This window comes from Vigna angularis, chromosome 2, assembly GCF_016808095.1.
Source record: "Vigna angularis cultivar LongXiaoDou No.4 chromosome 2, ASM1680809v1, whole genome shotgun sequence".
NCBI lineage: Eukaryota > Viridiplantae > Streptophyta > Magnoliopsida > Fabales > Fabaceae > Vigna > Vigna angularis.
In genome coordinates, this window is record NC_068971.1 from 30,629,525 (window position 1) to 30,644,197 (window position 14,673).

The following is a 14,673-nucleotide window of genomic DNA, read 5'->3' on the forward strand; positions in this document are numbered from 1 at the left end:
TCCGATTTGGATCCGGCAGGTCGGACCACTTTGTTAGGAACCTTGGTAAGAATCCTAACTATCTCCCTTACTCTCACACCTCAGTACTCTAACAGAAAGCAATTGTAAAAGAAATGACTTGTATTCACATCAAAGAATCAAGAATACAATTTGGAAACCAGGAGCTTAACCTCCCTCACCCAGTCTAAACGGGTTTGCAATTCAAGAGTAAAAACTGTCTAACTGAAAACAATAACAGAGGTCCTTTTATAGAGACCTTTTTCCCGCCCCACTTAACTGTTTACAGTTAAGTACTCTGCCTCACCTTTCGCCTCTCATAAACCCTCCAAGTCCTAACATCAACCCTTAATCATCTCCTCCAATCATTGGAACCTTCTATGGTTCTCATTGTCCTGTTCTTGCACTATTTTTTCCAGTCCATCCAATCTTGCTTCCATTCTTGTACTCACCATGCCCCAACAGCCACCAGCTCCAGGAAAGAGGCTCTGAATACCAATTGATAGAGACCTACATTTTATCAACACTGTAAAGAACTCCAAGAAAGGTTCTTGGATGATCTTCCTATGAAAACCAGACAACTTGGTCTGTATCTAGTGACTGGTACACATAAATCCCAGGTCTTTCGAGAGGACCTGTCTCTCCCTTCCTTTCACTAACAATTTTCTCCAAAAAAACTACTAAAAACAACCCCTGTATAGACTATATATAATAGTTTGTTTACAGCAACCCACCTCACAAATAGTTACAAGAGTCTGTTATCCTTATTCCTTGTAACGTATATTTTGCCCCTGAACCTATCAGCTATGCAGGAAGATTCTTGTGACAGGCAAAATAGTTATTGCTTTAAAAAAAAACAGTAATTGCTTTAAATAATTTCGAGTCTTTTACTTTTTGGTTTTTTGTTTTCTGCTCAATAATCTCATTCTGTGCACTGTTTTGTAGTTAATTTGTTTTCTTCTCATAATTCTTTTACAATGTTTTTATGAACGACATCAGTCGTTTATATGTCTATGGCTATGGGAGAGTTTTCTGCGACAACTAATAAATTTTAACCTTCAAAACTATATCCTCAGTCCGTTGGTCCTTGTGCGCTTGGCTGACACATGATGATATATTTGTTCATTGTTTATATGGAGAAAATTTTCTTATCATTTACTCTGCTTGATTAAATAAGTAGGCTTTTAATGTTTGATGAAAGTATGTTTTCTGTTTTCTCTGTTTTCTTTTTCCAGTTCTTACATTACGAATTTGATTGGACGAGTTTATCTCTAAACACTTTACGTAGAGAAAATTAAGAAAATTGAAATTAGCCTTTTTATAAATTAAAATTACTGTATTTCTCCATTCACTTCTCAACTTATTATTTCTTTATTTATTTATAGATGAATATGATATAGAAGAGACTTACAATATCGAATCTCATGTCAATTCTACGATAATTAAAGAAAGTATATCTTTGGTGGTGTGGATGCTGAGCATTTTCGCATTCTTTATTTGATGATGCACATACGTTTCTCGTAATAGGATGCCATTGCAAATAACTTCTAAAGCTGAACTTTCCAGGATTATTGTGTGTCTATAGTATATAGATGAAAGTGGAAGTACATGTCTGCTAGTGGAGATCCTCCATTGGCCAAGTGAGTTTTCTCTTTGTCTCCTTATGAAATCGTGTGTTAACTTCTAACTTCTTATTTCATAATTGTAACTTTTGCTGAGTCAAAAACCAAAACTTGAAAACTACACAATTAGAATAGAAAGGAGCATGGGTGATCAATGACCAGTGCTTTGCCAATATGTATCTTTCAAATGCATTCTATCTTTTCATTTTTATTTTCTTATTCTTTTTATTTTGCATTTTTCAAACAGCGTTGAAATTTTTCACCAAGTAATAAATGCAATTCATGTTTTAATATCATTGATATTGAGGGTTCTTATAAGTTGGTTTAATTAAGGTTTAAGTAATTCATATAAATCTTGGGATCCACTCGACCTGTTTAACACCGTTGCTTCATCTACATCTACCCTTCTATATTTTAGTGATGTAGTGTACATGTATTCAATATACTTATGTATTCGTTCATTGCACATATAATATAGTGCTCCATATCTTATTTTTCTGTTGTATAATATGGTATATGAAATCTCATTTTATATTTATATATCTCTAAAGTGAGAGCTTAACTTTTCTGGGGTGGTCCATGTACCTGGATTATATGTTACGTATACGGTACATGAATAATGTGGAGGTGAAATGATATACCCATAACCTTATCTCTTTCGCTGTCATATACTTTTACGTGAATTTGATCTAATGGAGAAGCAGCTCCTTTTAATGAGTGGGAACATATTGCTTGCCACATGAATTTAATGGAGAGTTTCACTCTCCACTGCTTGAAGGGACACATTTGCATGAATAACTCAATGCAAAAAAGGCAAAACCACTATCGGCAGGGCCAGTTTTCAGTTTCACTACGAAAGACAATGCTGTTATATTTGGCGTTTTTGGTAGTGGAGTTATCTCTTATCCTCAAAATTCTAACGCGGATTTCAAATTATTAGAGTGCAACAGTTCTGAAGAAAACAACAGGTTACACGTCCCCCAACTTTTACTTGTGTTAAGGGTTACTTTAATCTCTAATCAAGTGCTGTCCCCATTTTCATCTTCTTTCGTGATGTTGCTCATAGTAGGTTTTCTTTTCCGTTTGTGGAAACACATGCAACATGCACTTAGTCAAATGCTCGGACAATCATGTATCACATAAAGCACTTTATTTCGTGTATGCACCATATTTTTGCTGTGGCTTCATATATTTAAATGAAGGAAATGAGCTCAAAAGTGGTTGTCTTCTGAAGAGAAACGAAAATTATCATTCATGGGCTCATTTGTAGGACACGCAGTGCAAGGTTCAGCTCTAGCTCTCCTTGGATTATGGCACGCCATCAACACCATCAGAACTTACCTTGTGAAGGGCCCTGCAAACTTCACTGTTAGATTCTGGTACCAGTTTAGTACCCCTCACTCCAGACTCAAACACTTGGAGCTTGTCTCCATTTTATCCTTTTCCATCCTTGCAATATTCATGCAAGTTCTGGACTTCCCTCATTTCCACTATGCTTTTAAGCTTGATAACTTTGAGCATGCAACTATGTTCATACACCTTGCTTTGTTTGCTGGTTTCTCCCTCTGCACTGAGTTGACTGATTCACTTGACCTCTTTTCTGGCTTTGTTGGGATACTTGCATCCTCAGTGTTCAGTCAAGAACTGTTCCTTCTCCATTTTCACTCCACAGACCATGTTGGACTTGAAGGCCATTACCACTGGCTACTGCAGCTCATAGTGCTTGTCTCACTGGTTGCAGCTTTGGCTGCAACTATTTTTCCTAACAATTTCAATGCGGCTCTAGTGCTTTCTATTTCAGTCATCTTCCAAGGATGTTGGTTCATAAACATGGGGTTTATGCTATGGATTCCAGCTTTAGTCCCTGAAGGGTGTTTGATGAATTTGGCCAAGGCAGGTGGCCATGATATCATTGGAGCAGTTACTTGTGGCTCCAAAGAGGCTGATTTTAGGGCCAGGGGCTTGGCCAATTTACAATTCAGTTGGATCCTGTCTGCAATTCTGATATTTGCAGGAATCATTTGCTTGAAACTTGCTAGAAAATGTACCATTGCAACAAACCGATTGGAATATGAGAGAATTCAAAGTAAAGGTGCAGACTCAGCTTTGGCCAATGAAGGTTTGAAGCAGGGCAGATAATCTACCACAGTTTGTAGAACAGGCCTGGTGCTTTCATTTTTAAGGTCTCAAGTGTATACAAGAGACCTGAGCTATGCAATGAAAAATAAGCTACAGTGTGACCAAGTTTAGATTGATGTCCAACAATCTGTTGGGTTTTATAAAATCTACAGCAAGCTATATGATGTTGGTAGTGTCTATTAAGTTGCTGGTATGTCTGTGTAAGAAACTAATATCTCCAGATCTTGATTGCTTCATAAATTCCTTGGATTTCCAACAACGGACTGTGATATTGGACTACTGGATTATAAGAATGCTTCTGTGTGTTAGCTTACTGTTTAGTTTTTTGTGTATAGTTGATAACTATAAATGACCTTGATGTTGCAAAATTTCTGATTTTCATTTCTCTCTTCACTTCTTTATGACATATAGCATTTATAAATGCAGTAAATCCATTTTCCAATTTGACAAAATAAAGCATACTGATAAAATTATTAAACTGATTTCTTACATGTACAGGAAACTCTTAACAGGGACTTGCTTCTCCAAAAATATGTTTTTATACCAGAAACCAGACAAAATTGTGTGCAAGTGAAAATTCAACTAATAATAATTAAGTTCTGCATGGTGAAGAAGACTTGAAGAGAGATGCGATTTCTTTTTATATTAAGAAAATGAATAAATGAATCAAAATGAAGTTCATGAGATTCTCACTCAGACTTTTCCAAAGTTGGTTCAATTCAGAGAAGAACAAATTCTATACCATAATTTCAACATGAACAAGCCCATTCATGATGGCTGCAATCTGGAAAATCTCAGATGCAGCATTAATGAACCTGTACATTTTGATTTCTTTATAAAATCTTTAATCTAGTATAGTATTCAAAGATACTTGAATCACCTTGTTTGTAGTTTTGGATTTGATCTTGAAGATCAGCAACGAAAAATTTATCTACAAGTGAGAAACGATCTTTGAGATCTTTCTAGATTTTAATTGCTCTGTCGATCCACATAATATGAGCCACAACATGACTATTTGATTACATCGACACCAGACATCATGAAGAGGATTTATGGTCGGAGGACATGGGAGGCTACCATTGACGAATTTTTCCTTGTTACTGGTTTCAAGAGTAACCATTATTTCACACTCCCATTAGTGATAATAATTCTTAGTTAGGAATGGAAAGACAAGAATGATTGCCAAATTTCCACCAGGTTGAAGATAGAAAGGGTTTGTCGGATTAATAAGATGATCCGGTGGGGGACTTTGAGTGAGAAAACTATGAGAATTATTTTAGTTTGAATTTGCCATGGTTGATCAGAAAATGGAGCCAAAAAGAAAGTAAGATGTGAAGAAAGCAAAAAAAAAATAGTTACAAGGTTGATACTATTGTTTCAAAAATCAAGAAATAAAAGAACATATAAATCAACATCTCAATTACTTCAATTGATCAACTTGGTCTTTAAGAGTACAAGACCTGTATACAGCTAAATAGAAAAGAAAACATAGGAAAATTACCTTATCTCATTCTAGAGGCTATGAAGAGAAAATTAATCGTTTTAACAAAAATATATAAACCTATATCTAATTATAACTATTAAAAATACATATAACCTATAATTTTAAAATTAATAAAAATATATCTTAATATTAATTCTAAAATTATACTTACCATTTTTAAATTATTAAAAATATATAAAAATATTAGTTTAAATATATAAATTTAAAAAAACACTTATAGCATTAATTCTAAAATGTTAAGTAGGTTAATATATATATAATATTACTATGATTATACATTAAATACAAAATAATATACATAATGTTAAAATCATTATATATAATATGTATAAAATATTAAAATTAAAATAATTTTATTTATAAAGTTTTAGATATTATAGGATAAGAAAAAATATATTCAAAATAAATGCAATTATAATATCATTTACAAGAATAACATAGTAAAAATAAATATTTTTTTATTAATTCAAAATAATCATAGGTAAGACATGTTATGAATATTAAATTTAATTTATTATTAAAAGTTATTTGAATAAATATTTCTATAGAAAATTATTACAAACTAAATTAGTTTACATATACAATAATAATGAAAATTAAGAAAAAATACTTTAATTTATTAATTACAAGCTAAATAATTATATATAAAAATAAATATATTTTTAAAAATGAAAACTTAGAAACCGCAACTCTATTTAAGTTGAGCTGTTATGCTGAAAAAAAATTGGGCAGTGATTAGAAAGAGAGAGGCTTGAGTGGGAACCCTAATTCCAATATTGAAGATGGTGCCGCCATCTCCTTGCTTCAAAGGTTTCGGCTTTGGTATCTCATCTTCACAAATTGAATTGGGTTTTCCTCAGTGACGGCTTTCAAAATTTACACTTGATATGAGCCCGTTTCTTTCTTTTCTCTTATTACTCTCTCCTTCCCCCATTATTCCAACCGCAAGGTTTTATTATTTTTTTTCTGTAAATCTATTTTATTTTCGTTTATTTTCTAACATTTTATTTTGTTACTTTAATCAACATTTGCATTCAATATTTTTCATTTAACCAGATTCTGTTCTTCTACTACACTTCATTAAAATTTGATGTATTTTGCTTCCTTTTGTAACCAGGGGTTGAAGGTGTTATTTTTTTCAATAACCATGTTCTTCTTTAGATCTGAATGTTAAAGTTATTGAAGTTTTGTTTTGTTTTTTTTTTTAGATTTTTTTATTGTCTTTGAAGTTCCTTTATTTCGTCTTTGAAGCTTGTGTTTGAAAATTTTAATTGCATTCTAAGTTTTGCATTTTTCTTCAGTATAATTTGTGTTTCAGAAGCTTTTTCTCCCTCATTCACACTAAATATAGAGTCTTCTTTTATCTAAACAGATTTTTCGTTCATCTTTCCTGTCTCTCGTTTATCCTACACATGCGCTTCCTTTTTTATTCTTTGTTTCGGTCGTTTATTTCTTCCTGTAACCATTTTTTCTTCTTTTAATTAACATTTCTTTAATTCTTAAACATCTTTTTGTCTATTTTCGTAGATTTTGTTTGATGTGAACCATTGTTTCCTATATGTTTAATATCTTCTTTATTTTAGTAAATTAGGTTCAATTTTGTATTTTTCTCATGGAAGATAAATCAGTCTAGTCTATGTAAGGTGTCAAGTTAGCATCGAGTGGCAAGTCCGCATTAAATCAGTGTCAAATATTTAATTTAATTTCAAATTTTGTTATTTTATTTTAATTATATAGAACTTTCATCATTATTTTTAGAAGTAGAAGAAAAAATTATCATTATTTTAAAAATTAGAAGAAAAGTTTATCATTATTTTAAAATTAAAAGAAAAAATTATCAATATTTTTAAAATTAAAAGAAATATTTATTATTATGTTTAAACGTAGAAGAAAAATTTATCATTATTTCTAAAATTAGAAGAAATATTTATCACTAGAAGAAAAATGTATCACTATTTTTAAAATTAAAAGAAAAATTCAACATTATTTTTAAAATTAAAAGAAAAATTCAACATTATTTTTAAAATTAGAAGGAAAATTCTATTTTATTTTTAAAATTAGAAAGAAAATTCTAATTTATTTTTAAAATTAGAGAGAAAATTTTAATTTACTTTTAAAATTAGAAAGAAAATTCTTTATTATTTTAAAATTAAAAGAATTTTTTTTCATTATTTTTACATCAACTTTTAACTTTATTTTTTATTTTTAGAAAAATTCAAATATAAATATAATAAATACATTATAATAATATAATTAGAATTGGATTAAAAATAATGAAATAAATATTTAATAAAAATTAAATTTGATTTCAATTTAAAACAAGTTATATAATTGAGACTAAATTAAATAAAATTAACAAAAAATAAGATTAAATTAAATAAAATTAATAAAAATTGGAATTGAATGAAATATAAGAGATACACATGGTATTGGCATTATTAATTTGATACGTGGCATTGACGGTTGATATAATATTAATATTGTTCCGTCATATAATATTAGGTGACATAATGACAACTTTTAAAAATTAATAAAGGATTAAAAAAGTCACGAATTAATAAATGATCAAATTGAACATAATTTACTAAAATTAGAATTCTATCGAACATAAAAAAGAATAATCTAATAAATAAAGTTGGCAAAAATAGAGACCTAAAGTCTATTTAAGCCTTTATTTAATTATCATTTTTGTTTGAAGAAGTGAAGTTTATCTTCTTCTTTTTTGACTTGATTATCCTCTTTGGTAAGTTCTTAGTTATTTTTCTTTTTTTTTAACTTTTATTATATTGATAGTTTTTGTAAAGATCTAGAAATTTGCATTTTAGAAATGAGAGTGGTTTAAAAATAGTGATACTCCATTATTTTAATACTAAATGATTTTAATATAAATTGTTTTATTATAAAAGAATTTCATTATTTTAAAACACATTTATCTCTCTGGAAACCACTCTTTTATAGTTCTTTGACTTCTCTCTTTGGTAAGTTGAGCAACCCTTTTTCCTTGGTCTTTCTTGTATATGTTGCATGTGGGTCTCGTTCAGCTTGCATGTGTCTTATGAGTTGTCAATTTGTCTTTTTGTTAATCAATAATTCTAGTGATGTATCCTAATCGTGTTTCTATTATTTGTAGGAGCAGATAGAGCTTTCTAAGATTTAGGAATTATTTTAGGACCCTTAGAGTTGTTGGGTAATTTATCAGGTAAAGGGAGTTAGTGACTTTGATTTTAACTGATAGACAAGTTTTGATTGATGATTACATGCTTGTATGGCACTTGATTTACGTAATTAAGTTGTCTATGTTAAGACAAAATCATCTATGCGCCTACACGCTTTCATATTTTGAAGTTTAACCAAGTAACATTAAAATGAGATAATAATTTGAAGTCAACTTAGGATGAAAACACAAAAGACTTAGAACTTGAATCCCTAACATAGAAAATCTACACAAAACTTAGGACCTGAATCTCCAACGTAGAAAACCTTAGGGAAACACCTAGATTTTTAGGAAACAGAAAAACATCTAGGTCAAAAACACCTAGACGCTATGTTAAACGGTTGTTATGCCTAAAGCGTCTAAGAAAGTTAAAGTTAAACGCTTAAAGCTTATCATACCCAAAAAGTATCCAGTCTAGCTCTAAAAAAACAAACCATGTTAAGACGATGTCTTTGACAAAACACACTAAAAGATTAAAAGCCTAAAATTCAAAACAAAACATAAATAAGTTAAACGCTATATGTCTAAAGAAGAGATAAAGATCAAAAGAAGCGTTTACTTGCCTAAACAATACCATGAGCTAAAACAATACTTCTTCCAATGATGAAGTCTTATTAAACGCTTGGTATCTTCAAAAGAAAAGTTTAATTGTCAAAGGCTACCTTAACGGTAGGAAATCAAAAAACACTTTGTTGTTCTGAACAAGCATTAAATGACATTAAATGTTCAACGTTCAAAACAACAAAAGTGATAAGAAAAGACTTATTTGTTGCATGCACAATTTACTCTGCTATTTGCAGATAAGTTATTCTACACGCATCCACAAAACATCAGATCAAATATCAGAAAGTGGACGTTAAAGACTAAAGAGATATGCACCAAATGTTCTTCACTTGAAGTCATGCCTAAAAGAATGTAATACCTACTTCAAGCAAAGTACTGAAAAAGCATGTCTGCTTTGACAAGTTGACTTATCCAACGACTGTTGTACACGAAGAAAGAGAAAGCACAAGAATCAAGGCGAACACTAAGTCTAACGAATATTTATTCAAGGAGTCTTTAAATAGAAGAGCTTTCAAAAGAGAAATAAAGAGGATAGCCAAGAGAACAAGAAAAACTTACAACAATATATCTATCTTGAGAAGCGTACAGAAGGGAAGAAAAAAAAGAGCTCAAGAGAAATATCATATATGAGCAGAAAAAGAGAAGAAGAGAAAAGAAAAGAAATACTCTAAAGCTTCATTGTTGTATTGCTTACTGATTGTAATAGAGAGGGAAAGAGAAAAGAAAGAAACACCTGCAAGTGTTTAGACTACTTTGTATTGTATTCAAATCCTTTATGCGAAAGTAATAGTTTGAACGACTTGTATGCAATCTGTGATTGCAGTTTTTGAGAGAATTAAAACACTTTCCACTAAACTCTTTTGAGTTGAGAAAATCTATGCACGATAGTCTAGTACTAGGAGTGGTGCAAATACTTAAAGGAAAACTAGGCATGGTATTCTAGTACCAAGATTGGTGCAAATACTAAAGGGAAATCTAGGTGTGGTAGTCTAGTACCAGGAGTGGTACAAATATTCAAGGGAAATCTAGGCATGATATTCTAGTACCAAGAGTGGTGTGAATATTCAGACCAGGAGTGGTGAGAATATTGTTGTAATCTTCTGAAGATTATAGTGGAACCCTCTACGGATGAGACTGGAGTAACTCAGTTGGAGTGAACCAATATAAAAACAATTGTTCATTTATCTCTTCTCTTACCTAAATGTTTTTCTTATGAAAACCTGCAGTTGTGTGTTTATTCCAAATACAAGAACTCTCTGAGTTAAACGATTATTCTTCAACTAAAGAAGTTCTTATAAAACTATACAGTGAGCATTCTGAATAGCAAGATTTAAAGCAACTATCGTTTACATCTTATGTAACACCCCAATTCTAGGATGCCACGGGTTTACATAAACTTTTGAAAACTTAACTCTGATACCATTGTAGAATACAGATTATGTAAAAACTACTATTTATTTTAACTTAATTTAGAAAACTTCATAAGTCAAATGTAACTATAAAGTGTTCATAAAATTTCTTTACAAAACTATTAGTGTTGAAATTAAAATCCCATAGTTCTCCCATGTATCTCGTCGCTCAACTTCGCTTTAGCTATACTTGTAACAACATATACTCCCGTAACAATAAATCACAACCGCAACATGTAAGGGTGAGCTAACAGAAACAAATCATCAAAACAATTCATTAACAACTATCAGACTCACTCGATCACTCACATATTTTAATAGAAATCAAAGTTACCCACATATAATCATACACGCTTCTGTAAAGAGATGGAAACAAAGAAGGTAAATAACCCGAAATACATCTCACAAAGAAAGTCGATAAAACCCAAACAACCACCATATAGGAAAACATTCATTACAACACTATGATCATTGTCATTCACTTCATGGGTATCACACACATATACATAACCAAACAAGGAAAAATCAGCTCCCCTTACACATATATTCGTTCCCATATTTTACAAAATCATAACCAAACACAACAACAAAGCAATGTCAGCTCCCCTTACCTTTTTAGGGTTCAAACCTCCAAAGTTTCTAACTTCAAACTTCCAAAGTTTCTAACTTCAAACTTCATGGGTATCACACACATATACATAACCAAACAAGTAAAAGTCAGCTCCCCTTACCTTTTTAGGATTCAAACCTCCAAAGTTTCTGACTTCAAACTTCATGGGTATCACACACATATACATAACCAAACAAGGAAAAGTCAGCTCCCCTTACACATATATTCGCTCCCATATTTTACAAAATCATAACCAAACACAACAACAAAACAATGTCAGCTCCCCTTACCTTTTTAGGGTTCAAACCTTTAATGTTTCTGACTTCAAAGTTGCCTAGCAAGAAGCTTCTTCCTCGTGACAGTGCCTCTCCTTCTTATGGCAGCGTCTCTCTCTCACGATTCACTCTTTTCTCCAACGCTCAAAGATTGAGTGATGATGGGTTCTATGGTTTTCTTTTCCCTCTCATGTGGCCATGGTGCAATCCCTGCTAATTCTAACCTAATCACTCTTAAATCCCTCTCATAACTGGGTCCTAACATTTGGGCTTTAACTCTTGCTGACATACCCAACTTAAAAGTGTTAATTAAAACTTATCTTTAATTATATCTCAAAAAACTTAGCATACAAGAAAATCATATTATGTTTTTAAGAACCAGAATAACCTAAACAATTTATCTTTTAATTCTTCTCTGCATGGCATGCACAATAAAAAGGAAAATTCTCTTTCTTCAAACTCAACTTTAAAAGTTATACGCCCATTTATTTTAATTAATAAAGGACTTTCTCTCTCCTACACTTTTATTTTCTCTTTTTCTCTGCACCCACTCCATTTACGTTGCAATTCATCCATTTAATTTCATAGCTTTCTCTTTCTTCCCACTAAGTGGGTGCCACATGCAAAATGTAGAAAAGAAATGGCCAAGCAAGGAAAAACACCCATCCAAGATTTGGACACAAGACATCTCCATCCCAACTCATTTTGGACACAATGCAATACCACTAAATCAATTCAATTTCATTAATACCATGCTGCAAATATTAATATTTAATATATTTCACAAATTTTACAAAATTAATTAAAACAATTATAATTAATTTTAATCTACTCCTTCCACACTTTTTAACCCACAAAAACACAATCATAATAAATTATCTTAATATAAATAAATAAAAATATATTTTTATTTTTCACGGGTCTTACATCTTATACTAAGTCGAGCATTTAAGCTTCTTTAAGATACATGAAGAGCTCAACTACGTGCTATATCAAAAGGGTTGCAAAAAGAATTTTTTTTCCAAAAATACTATTCAACCTCCCTTTTAGTGTTCTATAGGGTTTTGATGACATAAATCTACAAGATCTTGTTCTCCATAATTATGCAAACTTATTGAGTGAAGTTAAAATCCAGGAGCTATTGATTTGATGGTCGTTGGATGAGAAAAATCTTGTTAGACAAAACAAAAGTCAAAGAGCTTACTAACTTGACATTCACAAAACGAAAATATACTCGTTAGGTGACTTTTCAAAGAATTTAAATATGTAAGTTCTAGTGATTTTCATATTGAACGAGCATATTTGATTGTTGGGTGAGTGTGTTATCAACCACTACTAGTTGAGCGAGCAAATATGATGGTTGAGCGAAAATATCATAACTGGATTTTCATATATCTCTTATGATGTGTTTAATATGTGTCATTATGTGAATTTGTTTGTTTCTGTGATTGTATCTCCCTTTTGCAATGATCATCGAAATTGTATGAACAAATGATGATGATAAGGATGTTTTAATGAAGTGGGTTCTCGATGATGAGGATACATATGCATAGGATAATATAAATAATTTATGAGTATATTGAATATTTTGTAAAACTCTATTAAATATGTAGTTATAATAACTTTCATTATTCTCCTTTTTATTCGAGAGTATACTATTTACATTTTTCTATAATATTTGACCAATATTTCATTTTAAATTAAATTTAAATTATTATTTTAATTAACTCAATCTTAACATATTATTTAAAATAATTATATACAAAATATTTTATTATAAATATAAAAATAATTAAATACAATATGGTAAAAAAAAATCAAAATATTATCATTTAATTTTTTAAATAAAATAATTATATAAAATTATAAATATATTATTACAACCTCAAATTAATATCATAAATAAATTATATTTTTAAACATTGCACGAGTACAATTTGTAGTTATTTATGGCTAGTAGTTCTTTTCCAAATAATAAAATAAATAAAACGAGTTATGTTTATAATAGAAAAAAATTAATAATGTATATCCTAAAATAGTGAATAAAAAATAATTTAAAAATTAACTATAGTATCCTAATTTTTGAGATGTCATGGGTTACTAAAAATCGATAAAATTTAAAATTTATCATAACACAAAAACATACTAAAAAACATTATCCAATTACATTATTTGGAATAATAAAATAACGAAGGAAATACTCCATTTATATTGTTTTATCTTATAAAATAAAATAGCTTTAATTGAATCTCAAGGTTTTTCTCTATCCTCTCTCGAGTCAATCATGTCATGCCTTTGAAACATATGTAACATTATCTGCTCATGTATAATGCATTATACGATCATCGTCAATAATTTCATTCACAAACACACAAACACAAACATGTATGGGATAAGCTACCAATAAAACAATCATAACGACAAGATACATACATACTGATTATATCAATCATAACCAAACATACAACAAGATACATACTTTCTGATTATATCAATCATAATCAAACATACAACAAGATACATACCTTATGATTATATCAACCATAATCAAACAGACACCAAGATACATATCTTCTGATTATACCAACCATACTCAAACACCTGATACATGGAAGTAATAACAATAGGAGTCTTAATCTTCTAACATAAACAATTCAAACATAATAAATTACACGATCCTCGATCTTTAACCATTAATGTCATCTTCAACGTCTCACACTTAGACCATTGGTCTATCTACCCATTAACACTATGCTAACTACCTACTATAACCATTATAGTAACACAACTATCAACATAGGAACATTTGAAGCATCTCAAGTACCATGATCATCATCATAGATACACCACTATCATGACTATCCCAGTCATGAACAACACCATAAGCATCCCCGTATCATAACACCATAGTGGAAAGAGTTCATCTCACTCATGTACCCTACCTCACCGACTGTAGCCGCTCCTATAGCCCACATGTAGCCTCCCCCACAAGACATATGTAGCCTCCCTTACAGATCATTTATAGTCTCCCATACAGATTTGCTCGAGTAGTCTTGCAATCCAGTTAAGGAACATGTAGTCCTGCCACACAAGGACACATAACACGCCTTTACCCCACTCAAGGAAGGCTCAATACCCGAACAGTCATTCCAATGCACACAAGGCAAAAGGAAACACCTATCCACAGGTAGAACCAAGATTTAAGAGGTACAACAAGTATACTTATCCTTCACTTTCATGCTAATCATTCACATACTCAAGTACATCCCAACACTCATTCATGCTCCACTCTCAATCCAACTGACCCTAAACATAACCACTAACCTCAATCTTTGATAA

The 14,673-nt window shown here is 30.8% G+C and overlaps 1 protein-coding gene across 1 annotated transcript; it reads left to right on the top strand.

Annotated features, from left to right (window-relative positions):
• Window positions 1–2,332: 2,332 nt before the first annotated feature.
• LOC108327884 (uncharacterized) lies at window positions 2,333–4,139 on the top strand. Its single transcript, XM_017561610.2, has one exon. The coding sequence runs from the start codon at window positions 2,874–2,876 to the stop codon at window positions 3,756–3,758; it is 885 nt and encodes a 294-aa protein (XP_017417099.1). The 5' UTR covers window positions 2,333–2,873; the 3' UTR covers window positions 3,759–4,139.
• The last annotated feature ends 10,534 nt before the right edge of the window (window positions 4,140–14,673 follow it).